At 36.8% G+C, this 15,000-nt stretch overlaps 1 protein-coding gene across 5 annotated transcripts in view; it reads left to right on the top strand.

The window, feature by feature from the left end:
- LOC309501029 (receptor-type tyrosine-protein phosphatase mu) overlaps positions 1-15,000 on the top strand; it is a 299,591-nt gene that overhangs the window by 148,439 nt on the left and 136,152 nt on the right. For all 5 annotated transcript variants that reach the window (XR_014206757.1, XR_014206758.1, XM_082172944.1 and 2 more), the window contains exons 8-11: positions 3,350-3,658; positions 6,279-6,388; positions 9,254-9,455; positions 11,037-11,139. Coding sequence is in view for 3 of the 5 variants with exons in the window: in XM_082172944.1 (XP_082029070.1) it covers positions 3,350-3,658; positions 6,279-6,388; positions 9,254-9,455; positions 11,037-11,139 (724 nt within the window). In the remaining 2 variants the exon portion in view is untranslated. The remainder of the gene's footprint in view (positions 1-3,349; positions 3,659-6,278; positions 6,389-9,253; positions 9,456-11,036; positions 11,140-15,000) is intronic.

The following is a 15,000-nucleotide window of genomic DNA, read 5'->3' on the forward strand; positions in this document are numbered from 1 at the left end:
TACTGTAACTGTATACAGTAAATTCTTCTGTTGTTTTGTATGTAGACCACTGTATGTACAACTTTGTGTTGGTTGGGATGTACAAATTGTGGGAATGTACAAATGTACATTGTTTTTGTGGGAAAAATAAAATATATTTGTTACCATGTATTTGTGTGTTCTGAGTATAAAAAGAATATTCTCAAATATTTTACATCACACTTATGTATGTACTGTCTGTAGTAAGTGTAACACTGAACAAAAAAAGGCCTAAGTCATTATGATAAATGGAGAAGAAGTGTTTTCCATTCATCACAGTGTTTTACATTGAGCACATCAGTGTTCAACTGGTTCTTATAAATGTCTATTCATTTGATGGTTTGTGTGTGTCATTTGAAAACAAAATACCATTTTGAGAAGAAATAACATTGTTTTGAATGTAAAGTTTCATTTTGCAGGAGAATTGAGGGGTTTTGCCCATTGTGTGTGTTTTTTTGGATTTGTGTGTAGAGTTCTGAGAATATGAGGCATGCTTTCAGAAAATGTGTGTAAACAATCGAGAAAAACTGTAAGAATTTTTATTTTTTCATATTTTTATAAAGTCTCTTCTGCTCACCAAAGCTGCATTTATTTGATAAAAAATACAGTAAAAATTTTGAAATATTATTGTAATGTAAATCATCTGTTTTCTATATGAATATACAGTAAAGTGTAATTTATTCCTGTGATCAAAGCTGATTTTTCAGCATCATTACTCCAGTCTTCAGTGTCACATGATCCTTCACAAATCATTCTAATATGAGGATTTGATGATCAAGAAACATTCATTATCATCATTATCAATGTTGAAAACAGTATTTTTCATTTTTGATGAATAGAAAGTTAAAAAGAACAGCATTTATTTGAAATAGAATCTTTTGTAACATTATAAATGTCTCTAATGTCATTTGATCTTTTTTGTTTCTTTCTCACCCCACATTTATCAACGGTAATGCGTCACAAAAATGTTATCCATGTTTTCCAACTGTTTTCAACACTGATAATAATCATAAATGTTTGGGCATCAAATCATCGTATTAGAATGATTTCTGGAGGATCATGTGAGAGAAAGAGAGAGAGAGTGTGTGTGTGTGTGTGTGTGTGTGTGTGTGTGTGTGTGTGTGTGTGTGTGTGTGTGTGTGTGTGTGTGTGTGTGTGTGTGTGTGTGTGTGTGTGTGTGTGTGTGTGTGTGTGTGTGTGTGTGTGTGTGTGTGTGTGTGTGTGTGTGAGAGAAAATTGAACCCTGACTGGATCAAATAGGAGGGAAAATGTAAAGTTCCAGAGAAATGGACTTCAGATTGAACTGTGAATGGAAATTGATCCTATTAGGGTCTTAAACTCCGTAGGGAGAGAGAGAGAGTGAGTGTGTGTGTGTGTGAGAGAGAGAGAGGGGAGGGGAGGAGAGGGGAGGAGAGGGGAGGGGAGGAGAGGGGAGGAGAGGGGAGGGGAGGAGAGGGGAGGAGAGGGGAGGGGAGAGGGGAGGGGAGGGTAGGGGAGAGGAGAGGGGAGGGGAGAGGCGAGGGGAGGGGAGAGGGGGGGAGGAGAGGGGAGGGGGGGGGCGGAGGAGGGGGGGGCGGAGGAGGGCAGAGAGAGAGAGAGAGAGCGAGCGAGCGGGCGAGAGAGAGAGAGAGAAAGATTGTATGTTTTGATGTAGTAGAGGCTTTCAGAAACTACGGAAGAAATTTACAAAATAATAACAATTAACCTTGATCATCCATTAACTTGATCAAACAAAACATTATAATCACTGTAAAGATGTTCATTCCCATCAGAACTGAGCAGATCTTTAAACTGAAAGGCCTTCAGGACAGGAATGCAAAATATGAGCATAAAACAAACTTTCTTTCTTTCTTTATTGTATTTATATAACACCATTTATTGCACCTACAGTTGTCCACTGTGCTGTACAGAGATAATGAAATGTAACACTAAAATACAAAGATAACACACAATAGCATAAAACAACAACAGACACATATGACTCAACGCCCAGAGGAACTAACAGCCTGAGTTAATACATGAGTTTTAACAATGATTTAAAGCTCGAAATAGTGGGAGCCAATCAGATGTGAATGCACACGCTGTGATCATGTGACCCTCACCCATTCTCGATACGCTGTGATCATGTGACCCTCACCCGTTCTCCATACACTGTGATCATGTGACCTTCACCCGTTCTCGATACGCTGTGATCATGTGACCCTCACCCGTTCTCGATACGCTGTGATCATGTGACCCTCATCTGTTCTCGATACTGTGATCATGTGACCTTCACCTGTTCTCAATACGCTGTGATCATGTGACCCTCACCCGTTCTCATACACTGTGATCATGTGACCTTCACCTGTTCTCAATACGCTGTGATCATGTGACCCTCATCTGTTCTCGATACTGTGATCATGTGACCCTCACCCGTTCTCGATACGCTGTGATCATGTGACCCTCACCCGTTCTCGATACGCTGTGATCATGTGACCCTCACCCGTTCTCGATACGCTGTGATCATGTGACCCTCACCCGTTCTCCATACACTGTGATCATGTGACCTTCACCCGTTCTCGATACGCTGTGATCATGTGACCTTCACCCGTTCTCGATACGCTGTGATCATGTGACCTTCACCCGTTCTCGATACGCTGTGATCATGTGACCTTCACCTGTTCTCAATACGCTGTGATCATGTGACCCTCACCCGTTCTCGATACGCTGTGATCATGTGACCCTCACCGTTCTCCATACACTGTGATCATGTGACCTTCACCCGTTCTCGATACGCTGTGATCATGTGACCCTCACCCGTTCTCGATACGCTGTGATCATGTGACCCTCATCTGTTCTCGATACTGTGATCATGTGACCTTCACCTGTTCTCAATACGCTGTGATCATGTGACCCTCACCCGTTCTCCATACACTGTGATCATGTGACCCTCACCCGTTCTCCATACGCTGTGATCATGTGACCTCACCCGTTCTCGATACGCTGTGATCATGTGACGCTGTATTAGATGGATTCTGAGACTCTTTCATCTGCTCTTCTCGTCTGATTGATGCTTTGATCCTGGAGTGGCGGATATGAGCTTTCAGACCCGGAGAAACGGGATCAGGGTTTCAGTGTGTGAGTGTGCGTGAGTGTGTGTGTGCGTGCGTGCGTGTGTGTGTGTGTGTGAGAGACGCCGTCTGCCCTGACACACAGTAAGACACTAACGGTGTGTGTTCTCCCTCAGAGCCGATGCACGGCCCTCGACAGCTGAAAGTGTGTGTGTGTGTGACGGCATCCAGACCTGACTCACTCACAGTAAGACACTAACGGTGTGTGTGTTCTCCCTCAGAGCCGATGCATGGCCCTCGACAGCTGAAAGTGGTGGACATCAAGTCTCGTCAGGTGACGGTTCGCTGGGAGCCGTTCGGCTACAACGTGACACGCTGCCACAACTACAGTCTGACGGTGCAGTACCGGTCCCGAACCCGAGCCGGAGCCGGGGCGAAGGAGGAGAGCAGGGAGGTGTCGTCGAGCTCCACTCCTCAACACACCATACACAACCTCACGCCCTTCACCAACCTCAGCGTCAGGATGGTCCTGCGCAACCGAGAGGGAGTCAAGGAGAGTCCCGAGATACACGTGCAGACCGATGAAGATGGTGAGGGGGAAACTGGCATCAACTATATACAAATTAGATATACATATATACACGCATATATATATATATATATATATATATATATAGTTATAACTCTGAGGATGTGTTTTATATATATATATATATATATATATATATATATATATATATATATGTATGTGTTTTATATATATAATATGGGGGGCCAAACATGAAATAATTATATATAAATCAGAATATATAGATACAAATCTGAATATATAGTCATAACTCTGAATATATAGTTACAAATCTGAATATATAAATGTAAATCCGAATATATAGTTACAAATCTGAAAATATGCACATAAATTCAAATGTGTAGTTATAAGTCTGAATATATAGTTATACTTATAACTCTGAATATATAAATGTAAATCTCAATATATAGTTATAACTCTGAATAAATTGTTACCAATCTGAATATATAAATATAAATCCGAATATATAGTTATAACTCTGAATATATAGTTACAGTTAAATCTCTATATATAGTTATAACTCTGAATAAATAGTTACAAATCTGAATATATAAATATAAATCCGAATATATAGTTATAACTCTGAATATATAGTTACAAATCTGAATATATAAATGTAAATCCGAATATATAGTTACAAATCTGAACATATACACATAAATACAAATGTGTAGTTATAAGTCTGAAATATATAGTTATACTTATAACTCTGAATATATACATGTAAATCTGAATATATAGTTATAACTCTGAATAAATAGTTACAAATCTGAATATATAAATATAAATCCGAATATATAGTTATAACTCTGAATATATAGTTACAAATTTGAATATATAAATGTAATTCCGTATATATAGTTATAAATCTGAACATATACACATAAATTCAAATGTGTAGTTATAAGTCTGAATATATAGTTATACTTATAACTCTAAATATATAAATATAAATCCGAATATATAGTTATAACTCTGAATAAATAGTTACAAATCTGAATACATAAATATAAATCCGAATATATAGTTATAACTCTGAATATATAGTTACAAATCTGAATATATAAATGTAAATCCGAATATATAGTTACAAATCTGAACATATACACATAAATACAAATGTGTAGTTATACATCTGAATATATAGTTATACATATAACTCTGAATATATAAATGTAAATCTGAATATATAGTTATAACTCTGGATATATATCTGGATACAAATCTGAACATATACACATACATTCAAATGTGTAGTTATAAGTCTGAATATATAGTTATACTTGTAACTCTGAATATATAAATGTAAATCTGAATATAAAGTTATAACTCTGAATATATAGTTACAAATCTAAATATATAAATATAAATCTGAATATATAGTTATAACTCTGAATTTATAATCACAAATCTGAATATATAGTTACAAATCTGAATATATAAATGTAAATCTTCCATATGTAAATGTAATCTGAATATAGTTACAAATCTGACATATAAATATAAATCCTGAATATATAGTTTTCTTTTTTAGTTCAGTTTTTTATAGTTTATAACAAAAACTGTTTGGTTACAAACATTCTTCAAAATTAATCAAAATATGAGCCAGATATATTCTTGATGTTTTTTTCATCCATTTAAGTCCCACTAGAACTGTTTATTCTCTAGACTTTTTTGAGAACTTTGTAGAATTCTAGATCTTTAGATCTTTAATTCTCTAGAGCTTTAGCATCTGTGTCCCAAAAACACTGATCCGAAGAACCTCTGAAACAGAAAGAACATTATTTATGAACCGTATCACTGAATAACCGGACACAGGCTTCTCCTTGAATAGAAGTGGGTTCTTTTGCTGTATCTGAGAAACAATTGAAGAAGCTTTAAGTTCCCCAGCACAGTGTCTTTAGTTCTATATAGCCACTGTATTTCTACGAAGAGCCCATTATATCAGGTACTGGAGTGAATGAGCTGCTCAAATGCTCCATTGGATAATTCTCATCTTATTTCTCATGTTCCTAAGGGTGAATTTCTTCCAGTACGGTGAAGCGCTGACATTTAGCTTGAATATCTAATTGCGTCCCCCATTAGCAGAGCTCTTCTGATGGAATAAACATGGAATTTTTTTTTGTTTCCTGAGATCGGCAACCTTTATAAATAATTAGACACCTGGGCCGCATCTCGACTGGATGTTAAACACACACGCGCTCTTTGTTCTCGTTCAGAGTCGATGTCAAGTGAGACAGACTTGAGGAACGTTCCTGCGAGAGGATGAAACGATAAACAAATGAGTAATAATCTCTCACAGACACACACGCGTGTTTGAAGGAGGAGATGAACAGCATCTGAGGGGATTTTGTGTGTTTCTGTGCATTTATGGCTTGAAACCAGTGACTTAAAAACAATAATGTGTGTGTGTGTGTGTGTGTGTGTGTGTGTGTGTGTGTGTGTGTGTGTGTGTGTGTGTGTGTGTGTGTGTGTGTGTGTGTGTGTGTGTGTGTGTGTGTGTGTGTGTGTGTGTGTGTGTCCGTATGTAACAAAATATTACAGCTACAGAACATCGTATGCATGTGAAGAGCTGTTGTTGCTGCTGTGTTCTGATCCGTTGTGATGTCACTTCCTGTCAGTGCCGGGTGAAGTTCCTCTGGATTCCATCCAGGCCAGTGTGTACGAGGAGAAGATCCTACTGAAGTGGAGAGAACCGGCTCAGACCTTCGGCATCATCACTCAGTATGAGGTGAACACACACATTATCACTTTAAAGTCTCAACTTTCAAATCTTGTAATTTTTTTTAAAGAAATTCAAACAATAAATACAGTTTTGTGGCTCTTTAATGTGTGGTGACAGATCACTGAAGATCATCTCTTCCTCTTTACTACTAGTTACAGCACAAAATAATCATGAATGAACATCAGAAGGTATGCTTTAAGACGTCAGTACACCACACCACACAATAGAAGTCCACCAACGTTAATCTACTATCGCTGTCTGGTTTGAACATAATATCTGCGTTACGATTGGTCAGATTGCCTGTCAATCAAACTCCTGGCGAAGGGTGAAATCAAACTTTTTTTCAGAATTTAGTTGTAGGAAATTACTAGTCATCCAATTTTTCAAATCAACTATGCATTCTGTTAGTTTTGTGATTCGGTATGTTTTGTCAGGTCGTGAAGAAATATAGAGCTGCGTACACAGCAAAATATGTTTTTTTTACTTAGTATTTTTGTCTTGTTTCCAGTCCAAATATCAAAAAGTTCTTAAATAGATAATAGAAGCCATTGGCAGATAATTTTGCTTGTTTTAAGCAAAAACTAAATTTTTCATAAAACAAGATATCTTATATAATTCTAGTAAATGTTTCTTGGATTTAAGATATTAGATATTTGGACTGGAAACAAGACAAAAATTTATTTTTGCAGTGTATCATCAGCGTAACAGTGAAAACTAGCACCATGTTTTCCCGTATCCCCCAAGGGTAGCATGTAGAGAGTGAACAGCAAAGGGTCCTAGTACTGAGCCTTGTGGTACGCCATACTGAACTTGTGATCGATAAGACATGAATAACGGTCAGATAAGTATGATTTAAACCATGTTAATGCAATTCCACTAATGCCAACATAATGTTCGAGTCTATTTAAAAGAATGTTGTGGTCGATAGTGTCAAATGCAGCACTAAGATCGAGTAACACTAATAGAGAGATACAACCACGATCGGATGATAAGAGCAGATCATTTGTAACTCAAATGAGAGCTGTCTCAGTACTATGGTACGGTCTAAATCCTGACTGGAAATCCTCACAGGTATCATTTCTTTCTAAAAAGGAACATAGTTGTGAGGATACCGCCTTTTCTAGTATCTTTGATTCAAGATCGGCCTGTAATTGACTAATTCTGTAGGATCAAGTAACGTTTTTTTAATAAGAGGCTTAATAATAACCATTTAAAAAAATGTTGGTAGATATCCTAATGACAAAGATGGATTAATGATATTAAGGTGCGTGCGTGCGTGCGTGCGTGCGTGCGTGCGTGTGTGTGTGTGTGTGTGTGTGTGTGTGTGCACGCTACTGATCACATAGTCAGACGGGAATAACCGTAGACTCAACTGTCCAGCCTTTGATTTGACAGTATCAAAGAGTTCAAACTGAGACTCTCTGACGGGCCGTGATTTCAAAAGGACAGTTTGTGCTTTTTTTTCCCTCTTATCAAGGGAACCTGATCCTTCCTTTCCTTTCTTTTTTCTCTCGCTCTCTGTCTCTCTGATTCCAGACATTCTGCTCTTGTATATTTCCAGTGAGATTTCCCGTCCTCAGATTCTCCGTTCCTGTCCGATGACGTCAGTCTGATCTTCAACACACATCCCGAGTCTCTCGCTCCATGCAGTGATATGAATCTAATAGCTAATAGAGTTTATGAAAAACAGCAGAAAATCCAGATATCAGAAAGTTCTCGAATGCGCCGCTTCATTAATGCCGCTCATCTTCAGCGTAATGAACAAAACCCTTCAAATGCGAGAAGCAAGACACTTTCCCACTTTTCCCTGCTCTGATCCGCCACAAGCGCGGATGTTGTTATTGATTTATTTATTTATTTATTGCCGGTTGATAATTGAAAAGGGCCTTGAAGCATTTCAGAAATTATAGAGTGGAATCATTTGTTCGGTCGACACTTGAATTAATTTGAGTGATGCTAACATGTAGATCTGCCCTCGACTAAACATTTTTCTAGTCGACTAGTAGTCGTTAATTTTAGCCATTAGTCGCGTTATATTAATAAGCCATCAATCATAATAATGCCTTTAATTGCCTATATAAAATACGTATAGCCTAATCAGCACTCAAATTCAATGATTATGAGTGTGTTGTGAAAAAAACTAATGAGACTTTCTAAACATTTTAATAATTTATTGATAATGTTTTCTATGTTTTTGGCTGCAGAGAATAAGTCACGATGCTGACTCGTCATCTCCGCCTATATGCACGTTTCATATGGATTACATAATCTGAGAATATTTAATTTCCCATTTGAATCTGTTTATTTAAAAGTAGAAATGTCAAGCTTTCTATATATATATTTCTCATGTCTGTGAGGCGAGTGTATGCTGAGTTTCGGTTCATTCATGTGATGTGCTCCAGAATTGACAGAAAGCGCCATTATTTTACAAAAGCACAACGTTTTGTTGTTGTTATGAGTTTACAGAAATAAAAGTAGACCCTTTACAGTTTGCATTACTCTTATCTGTATGAGCGAGAATGACGTAGTATTTTAAGTTAAACTCAAGCGATGTGTGTCATGCAGTAAACGCTTCACACAAACTAATAATAATAATATTATAATTAATAATAGCGCACATTTATCTATGTTTACATTAGAGCGACTTGTAAAGTTGCTGCTACTTACATATTTCAAGTGATAAGCCATATTTAAGGTCGATGAATGAAAGGCGAATGATTGGATTTCCAGATCTGTCCGTCACAGCTTGATTTCGCCACTTTTTCAACTTGTTTTTTTCTGCGACTAATTAAAATTTTGGTTTAAAACTATTAAAACGGTTAGTGGACTATCAGCGGGCAGCCCTACTAACATGTGTGCTTGTGTTTCCAGATCTCCTATAAAGCCGTCAGCTCCTTCGACCCAGTGCTGGATCTGTCTAACCAGAGCGGGAAGGTGGTGAAGATGGGGAATGAAACCAGCCACGTGTTCCTGGGTCTTTATCCGGGCTCCACGTACTCCTTCACCCTCAGAGCGAGCACTGCTAAAGGCTTCGGGCCGCCCGCCGTCACACAGGCCACAACCAAGATCTCAGGTCAGGATCGCCTGTTCATTCATCTGAAACAGCATCTAAAACTGACCAATCATAAGCCAACACTGGAGGCTCGCTGTAAAGGTGTTGGCTCCAGTAACCTGGTTAACGCTCTTTGTGTGTGTGTTTTTTTGTACTAGTTCGTTAATGTTTTTGATTAAATATTTTGTATTTTTAGGGGATTTTATGGCACTAAATTATATTCACGCTGCATTTATAATCCATTTATTCAGTTTTTGAGCATAGACCTGAAAATTACATTTCCAACTTAAACTGGTAAATCTTGAACGCTTTAGAGCGACAGACTGAAGTTTGATCTCTTTTCAAAGACGACACTCGGCAGATTATTGATGAAGTGAAAAAAGTTTTAAAAACTGAACTTAAAAAAAGTTACAGAATTTTACGTTTATTGTTATAAAAAATGCACAAATATACTATATTAAATTATTATATGAAATATATATTTTCAAAAACACGTTTTACTCTAAAACTGCAAGAAAAGAAAAGCACTAAACCTAAACAAGTTGTGTTCCACATTTGATCCTGATAGCTCCAGAAATGATCTTTCAGTGAGATGTTGATGCAGTACCAAACGCTTCCACTAGAGGAAATTCGTCTCATTCATTTCCAATGCGTAATTTCTGACCGCAAGGAGCACAAGTGGGACTATTTCTTTCAGGACCATTTAACCTGTTCGAATCACGTCCATGATTTTTTTTTTCAAAACCTTTACCAAGTTTCGTACCATTCCGATAAAGAATTTTTTTTTTGAAAAAACCAAAATGTTTCTGTCAAAAATGACTTTAGAGCACCAGAGGGTTAACATTTTTAGTTCATTGAAACTGTTTTCCATGTTCATCTGCTGTTTGATCATGAAGAAGCTCCATCTTCTCTATATCAGAGTCAGTGTTCCTGAAGTCCTAAAACGCCTCCATTATAGTCTTGAGTTTCTCCCGGGAACGAACACGTCACAATATTCCTCATTATAATAATTCATACTCAGAATAAAGGGGCGGGGCCTGGTTGAGTTGGTAGTGTGTTAAACTGGCGGTTATGGTAAGGGACGGGACATTTCCCAAACACACTCGAAGCGCTCGACCAATCACAACACACCGCTCCAGCCGACCAATCAGAGCACAGTGTGCTTTTCAGAAGGAGGGGCTTCATAGAGACAGGAAGTAAACAGAGCGTTACTGACAGACTGGGAAGAGAGGAGCCGCAACAATGGAGAATATGAGGAGAATAATCAACATTCAAGCAGGGAAACCTGTTCTAGTAGAGAAACAACAACTTCCTCTTTTATGCAATAAAAAAGAGATTAGTTTAATGAACAGAAACTCAAAATATTAGGTTAGCGGAACAACATCAGTGACTCTAAGATTATTTACCAAAAGAAAACAGTAACACTAGTTTTTTTGTGTTAGCCTAAGTTCTAGGTCCTCCATCAGAGGAATGAAACAAAGGCTTGTTTGTGTTCTTGCATCATAACTGTGTAGTGATTTGAGTTGCTGTTTCAAATCATTTGAATGATTTGGCTTGTGTGTGTGTGTGTGTGTGTGTGCGTGTGTGTGTGTGTGTGTGCAGCTCCGTCGATGCCGGCGTACGATCAGGAGTCTCCTCTGAACCAGACGGACAGCAGCGTCACAGTAGTGCTGAAGCCGGCCCAGAGCCGCGGAGCTCCTGTCAGGTACAAACTATAATAATCATACATTTTTACATATGTGACCCTGGATCACGTGACCAGTCTCGAGTCGCACGGGTTTATCTGTGGCAATAACCAACAATACATCGTATGGGTCACAATTATCCATTTTTCTTTCATGCCAATAATCATTAGGATATTAAGTAAAGATCATGTTCCATGAAGATATTTTGTAAATTTCCTACCGTAAATATATAAAACATGTATTTGTGTGAGTGAATGCCACACAATCGTCAACATAACTGAACAACTTTAAAGGAGATTTTCTCAATGTTTCGATTTTTTTGCACCCTCAGATTCCAGACGTTCAATAGTTGTATCTCGACCAAATATTGTCCTATCCTAACAAACCATGCATCAATAAAGAGCTTATTTATTCAGCTTTCAGATGTTTCATGATGTATAAATCTATATTTTAAAATAATGACCCATGTGACTGGTTTTGTGGTCCTAGATCACATATGTCACGCCTTACATATTGACAAGCAGCAATTAAACATAAAAAAGCAACAAACAAAAAAACCTTTACAAAAAGCTTTATAACCAATAGGAGATACACATATGATATCATCAGTGTGCCTGCCTAAAAGATGCGTTTCAAACGAGATTTAACGAGATTACAGCTGATCTGCTCTCAAAATGTCTCTCCAAAAAAAAGAAAAAATCCAGTTGTTTCTGCAGAGAAACACCATCAGCTTTGGCTGAACAATACTGTATACAACAGTAAACATCCACAGAACAACCTGTACGTTTGAATATTTAAAACTGCACTTTACAACAAAATATTACATTTTAAACCAGTAAATCCAGCAGTGCCACTGAAATCTGTTTATTTCCTTTAACATGAAGAGAAAACCAGCAGAATTACTGATTCCCATCACGTGTCTTTCTCTGCGCTGTCAGAGTTCATCATAACTCTTCCACAAGATGAAGAAAATATACTAATATATAGAAGCTGCACAAATGCAAAACACACATGACATTAAAATGCACTAATTCCTTCAACAAAATAAGATATAAAACTGTAATGTGCATAAATGATAAGAAAAACATAATTCATTTTAATTATTAAAATGAAAAATGTTCACAGGGGATTTTAACCACAGATTTTTCACTGTAAGTTACAGTGAGATATAAAACTGTAATGTGCATTAATGATAAAAAAAAAAAAGTAAATTAAGAAGAAACATAATTATTAAAATGAAAAATGTGAAGTCTGGTCTTGGCAAATTGACATCTTCACCCTTTATTCAAATATTATTAAAGATTTTGTTGACACATTGTGAAGTTGTGCTTGGAGTCGATTGTTTGATTTGTGATAATAATAATAACACAATGAAACATGACAAATTGTGCAACATAATTTTTGTCCAAATTTTGAATGCATGCAAAAACAAGAGAATACCAACTAAATATTAATAACTGATTTTGTTGTAGTCGATGTTTGCTTTTTCCTCCCAGCTTTTAGTTTTTTTCTTGCTTAGTAAAATAAAACCTGACTTTTTGAAAAAAAAGTTTGACTTTTATTTATATCATTTTGTCAAAGTTTTTAAGTTAATTTTGTGTTTTGATCTTCCCTCATATTTAAATTCTTTTTAAAATATTCTCCTCATATGCTGATGGTTTAATCAAACTTATAGTGTCATTATAAACAAATGTACACTCCAGCCGCTACTTTAAGATGATTTCCGAGAAACGGTTCATTTAACAGTGTTTTACTGTAAACTTGCATGAATGGATCTATAACAGTTTTCCATATAGTGGAATGAATTGTTTAACCGTAGCGTTTTTACAGTCATTAGTGGTATCTGACAGTGCATGTGTGTGTGTGTGTGTGTGTGTGTGTGTGTGTGTGTGTCTGTTCTCGGCTGGCTGTTTTGATGGTATTTTTCCTGCTGTATTGTTGCTGGATTCCTCCGAGTGAGTCAGTCTTTGAAGCGGAGAACAAAGTGTGTGTGAGTGTTCAGAGCGCGTCCCTGAACCGCTTTCATGTGTCACATCGGCCCCTGAACGTCCCCGCGCTGAACACACACTCACCGGCCCTCGTTAGCAAACGCCTCACGCGCTCAGGTGAACGTGTCCGGGAACGTTTCAGACACAAATCAGAACAAAAATACCACTTTATAGATTTGCATCCTGGAAAAGAAGATTTCTGCATTATTTTTGTGACATCTAAAGCATGAATCTTCTTTATTTGTGTCGTATATCTGAGAGAAACGCTTCTGGAACGAGAACAAATGTGGGCGGGGCTTAACTGTGTCTGTGAGGAATTGATTGGATGATTGGATGGTTGTGGTTTGCTATTGGCTGATCTCATGTGAGTGACAGGTTATAGCCCCGCCCACATCATCAGAGAAGACGAGATGCTGCGAGAGGAGCTTATTCTGATCATGATTACCAGGAACATGAAGTCAACACAATATTAATAATGTGCACTGATAAAGCATTCATAATAAACCCTGCAGAATCCTTTAGTTTAGACACATTTAAACAGGTTCAAGAAGAAGGCCAGTATTTGACATGGTTGATATTGCTTTGCTGGACTTCATTATGATTTATTATTTAATGTTTAAATAGTAAAAAGTTAAAAAAAACTAAACAAAGTAGGCGGGGCTTTACTGATCACAGAGATATATAGATATAGATATATATAAAATCATATTTAATATATTTAATTGTAATTATTTTGTATATATAAATACACACACATGCATGTGTATATTTAAGAAAATATGTTATTTAAATATAAAACATTTATATTTATATATAATATTAATTATGTATAAATAAAATTAAAATAACATAAAATATATATATATATAGTATATGCATGCAAATATTTCTTAAATGTATACATGCATGTGTGTATATTTATATATACAAAATAATTATACACAGCACACACACATATATTATGTATATACTGTATATATATATATATATAAGTTGACCTAAAAATAAGGTCTAGTGATGCAAATTACTCAGTTTTGAGTTGAAGATATAGTCATTTCAATAATCCATGTAGTTCATAACTGAATGTGTCGAGACAAAACACATTAAAGAGCCGTTTTCAGCACATTAAGCATCAGATTAATATGGGCATATTTTTCAAGAAAACAATTGCAAATACTTTACAATATATTTGAGTTCTTATCTTGTTATTTTAAATCCCTTTAAATCCTGTAATTTAAAAGAATGAAATATACAGAGCATTTAAATGAATAGTGAATGTCAAAAACAAGCCTGTAAATGTGTGTATGATGATGATGATGATGTAAGCTGGACATGTGTGTGTGTGTGTGACGTCTCCGTCAGCCAGAGCCGGATAAAGCCGGAACATCTTCAGCACAGGAATATTATATTATACAGCGCTGGTTTAATATCGCACACTGACGCTGGACTGTACCGTAGTAAATTACAGAGATGTTTACCGCAGTAATCTCTGCTGGATTACACCGCCAGTCAATCATCTAATCTGATCAAATCATGTTTTTACCTCTTCCACAAAACAGGAAAATAGGAAAAGCAAGATTTGATTATTGTGATCTAATCCCTCGTCTGGGATTGTGTTTCTCCGTGTTTCCCGGAGACGAGGTCAGAGGTCATTACGGCGGGCTTTAGGTGTCTTTTAGGTTGCTAGGGTCAGAGGTCAAACTCAGTGTCATGTGACATCAGATTGTAATTAACCAAGAGCTGTTCATGGTAACACTTTATAATCAGTAATGAGTAACTAATGAGTAACGCACCATTAACACTCTACTATTAACTAACAAGAAACTCTGATTAATGAATGAGTAAGTAATAGCGCTCAGTCGAATGTGGAAGATAATCAATAACTACTGTTAT

Source organism: Leuciscus leuciscus, assembly GCF_965113295.1.
Source record: "Leuciscus leuciscus genome assembly, chromosome: 6".
Classification (NCBI taxonomy): Eukaryota; Metazoa; Chordata; class Actinopteri; order Cypriniformes; family Leuciscidae; genus Leuciscus; species Leuciscus leuciscus.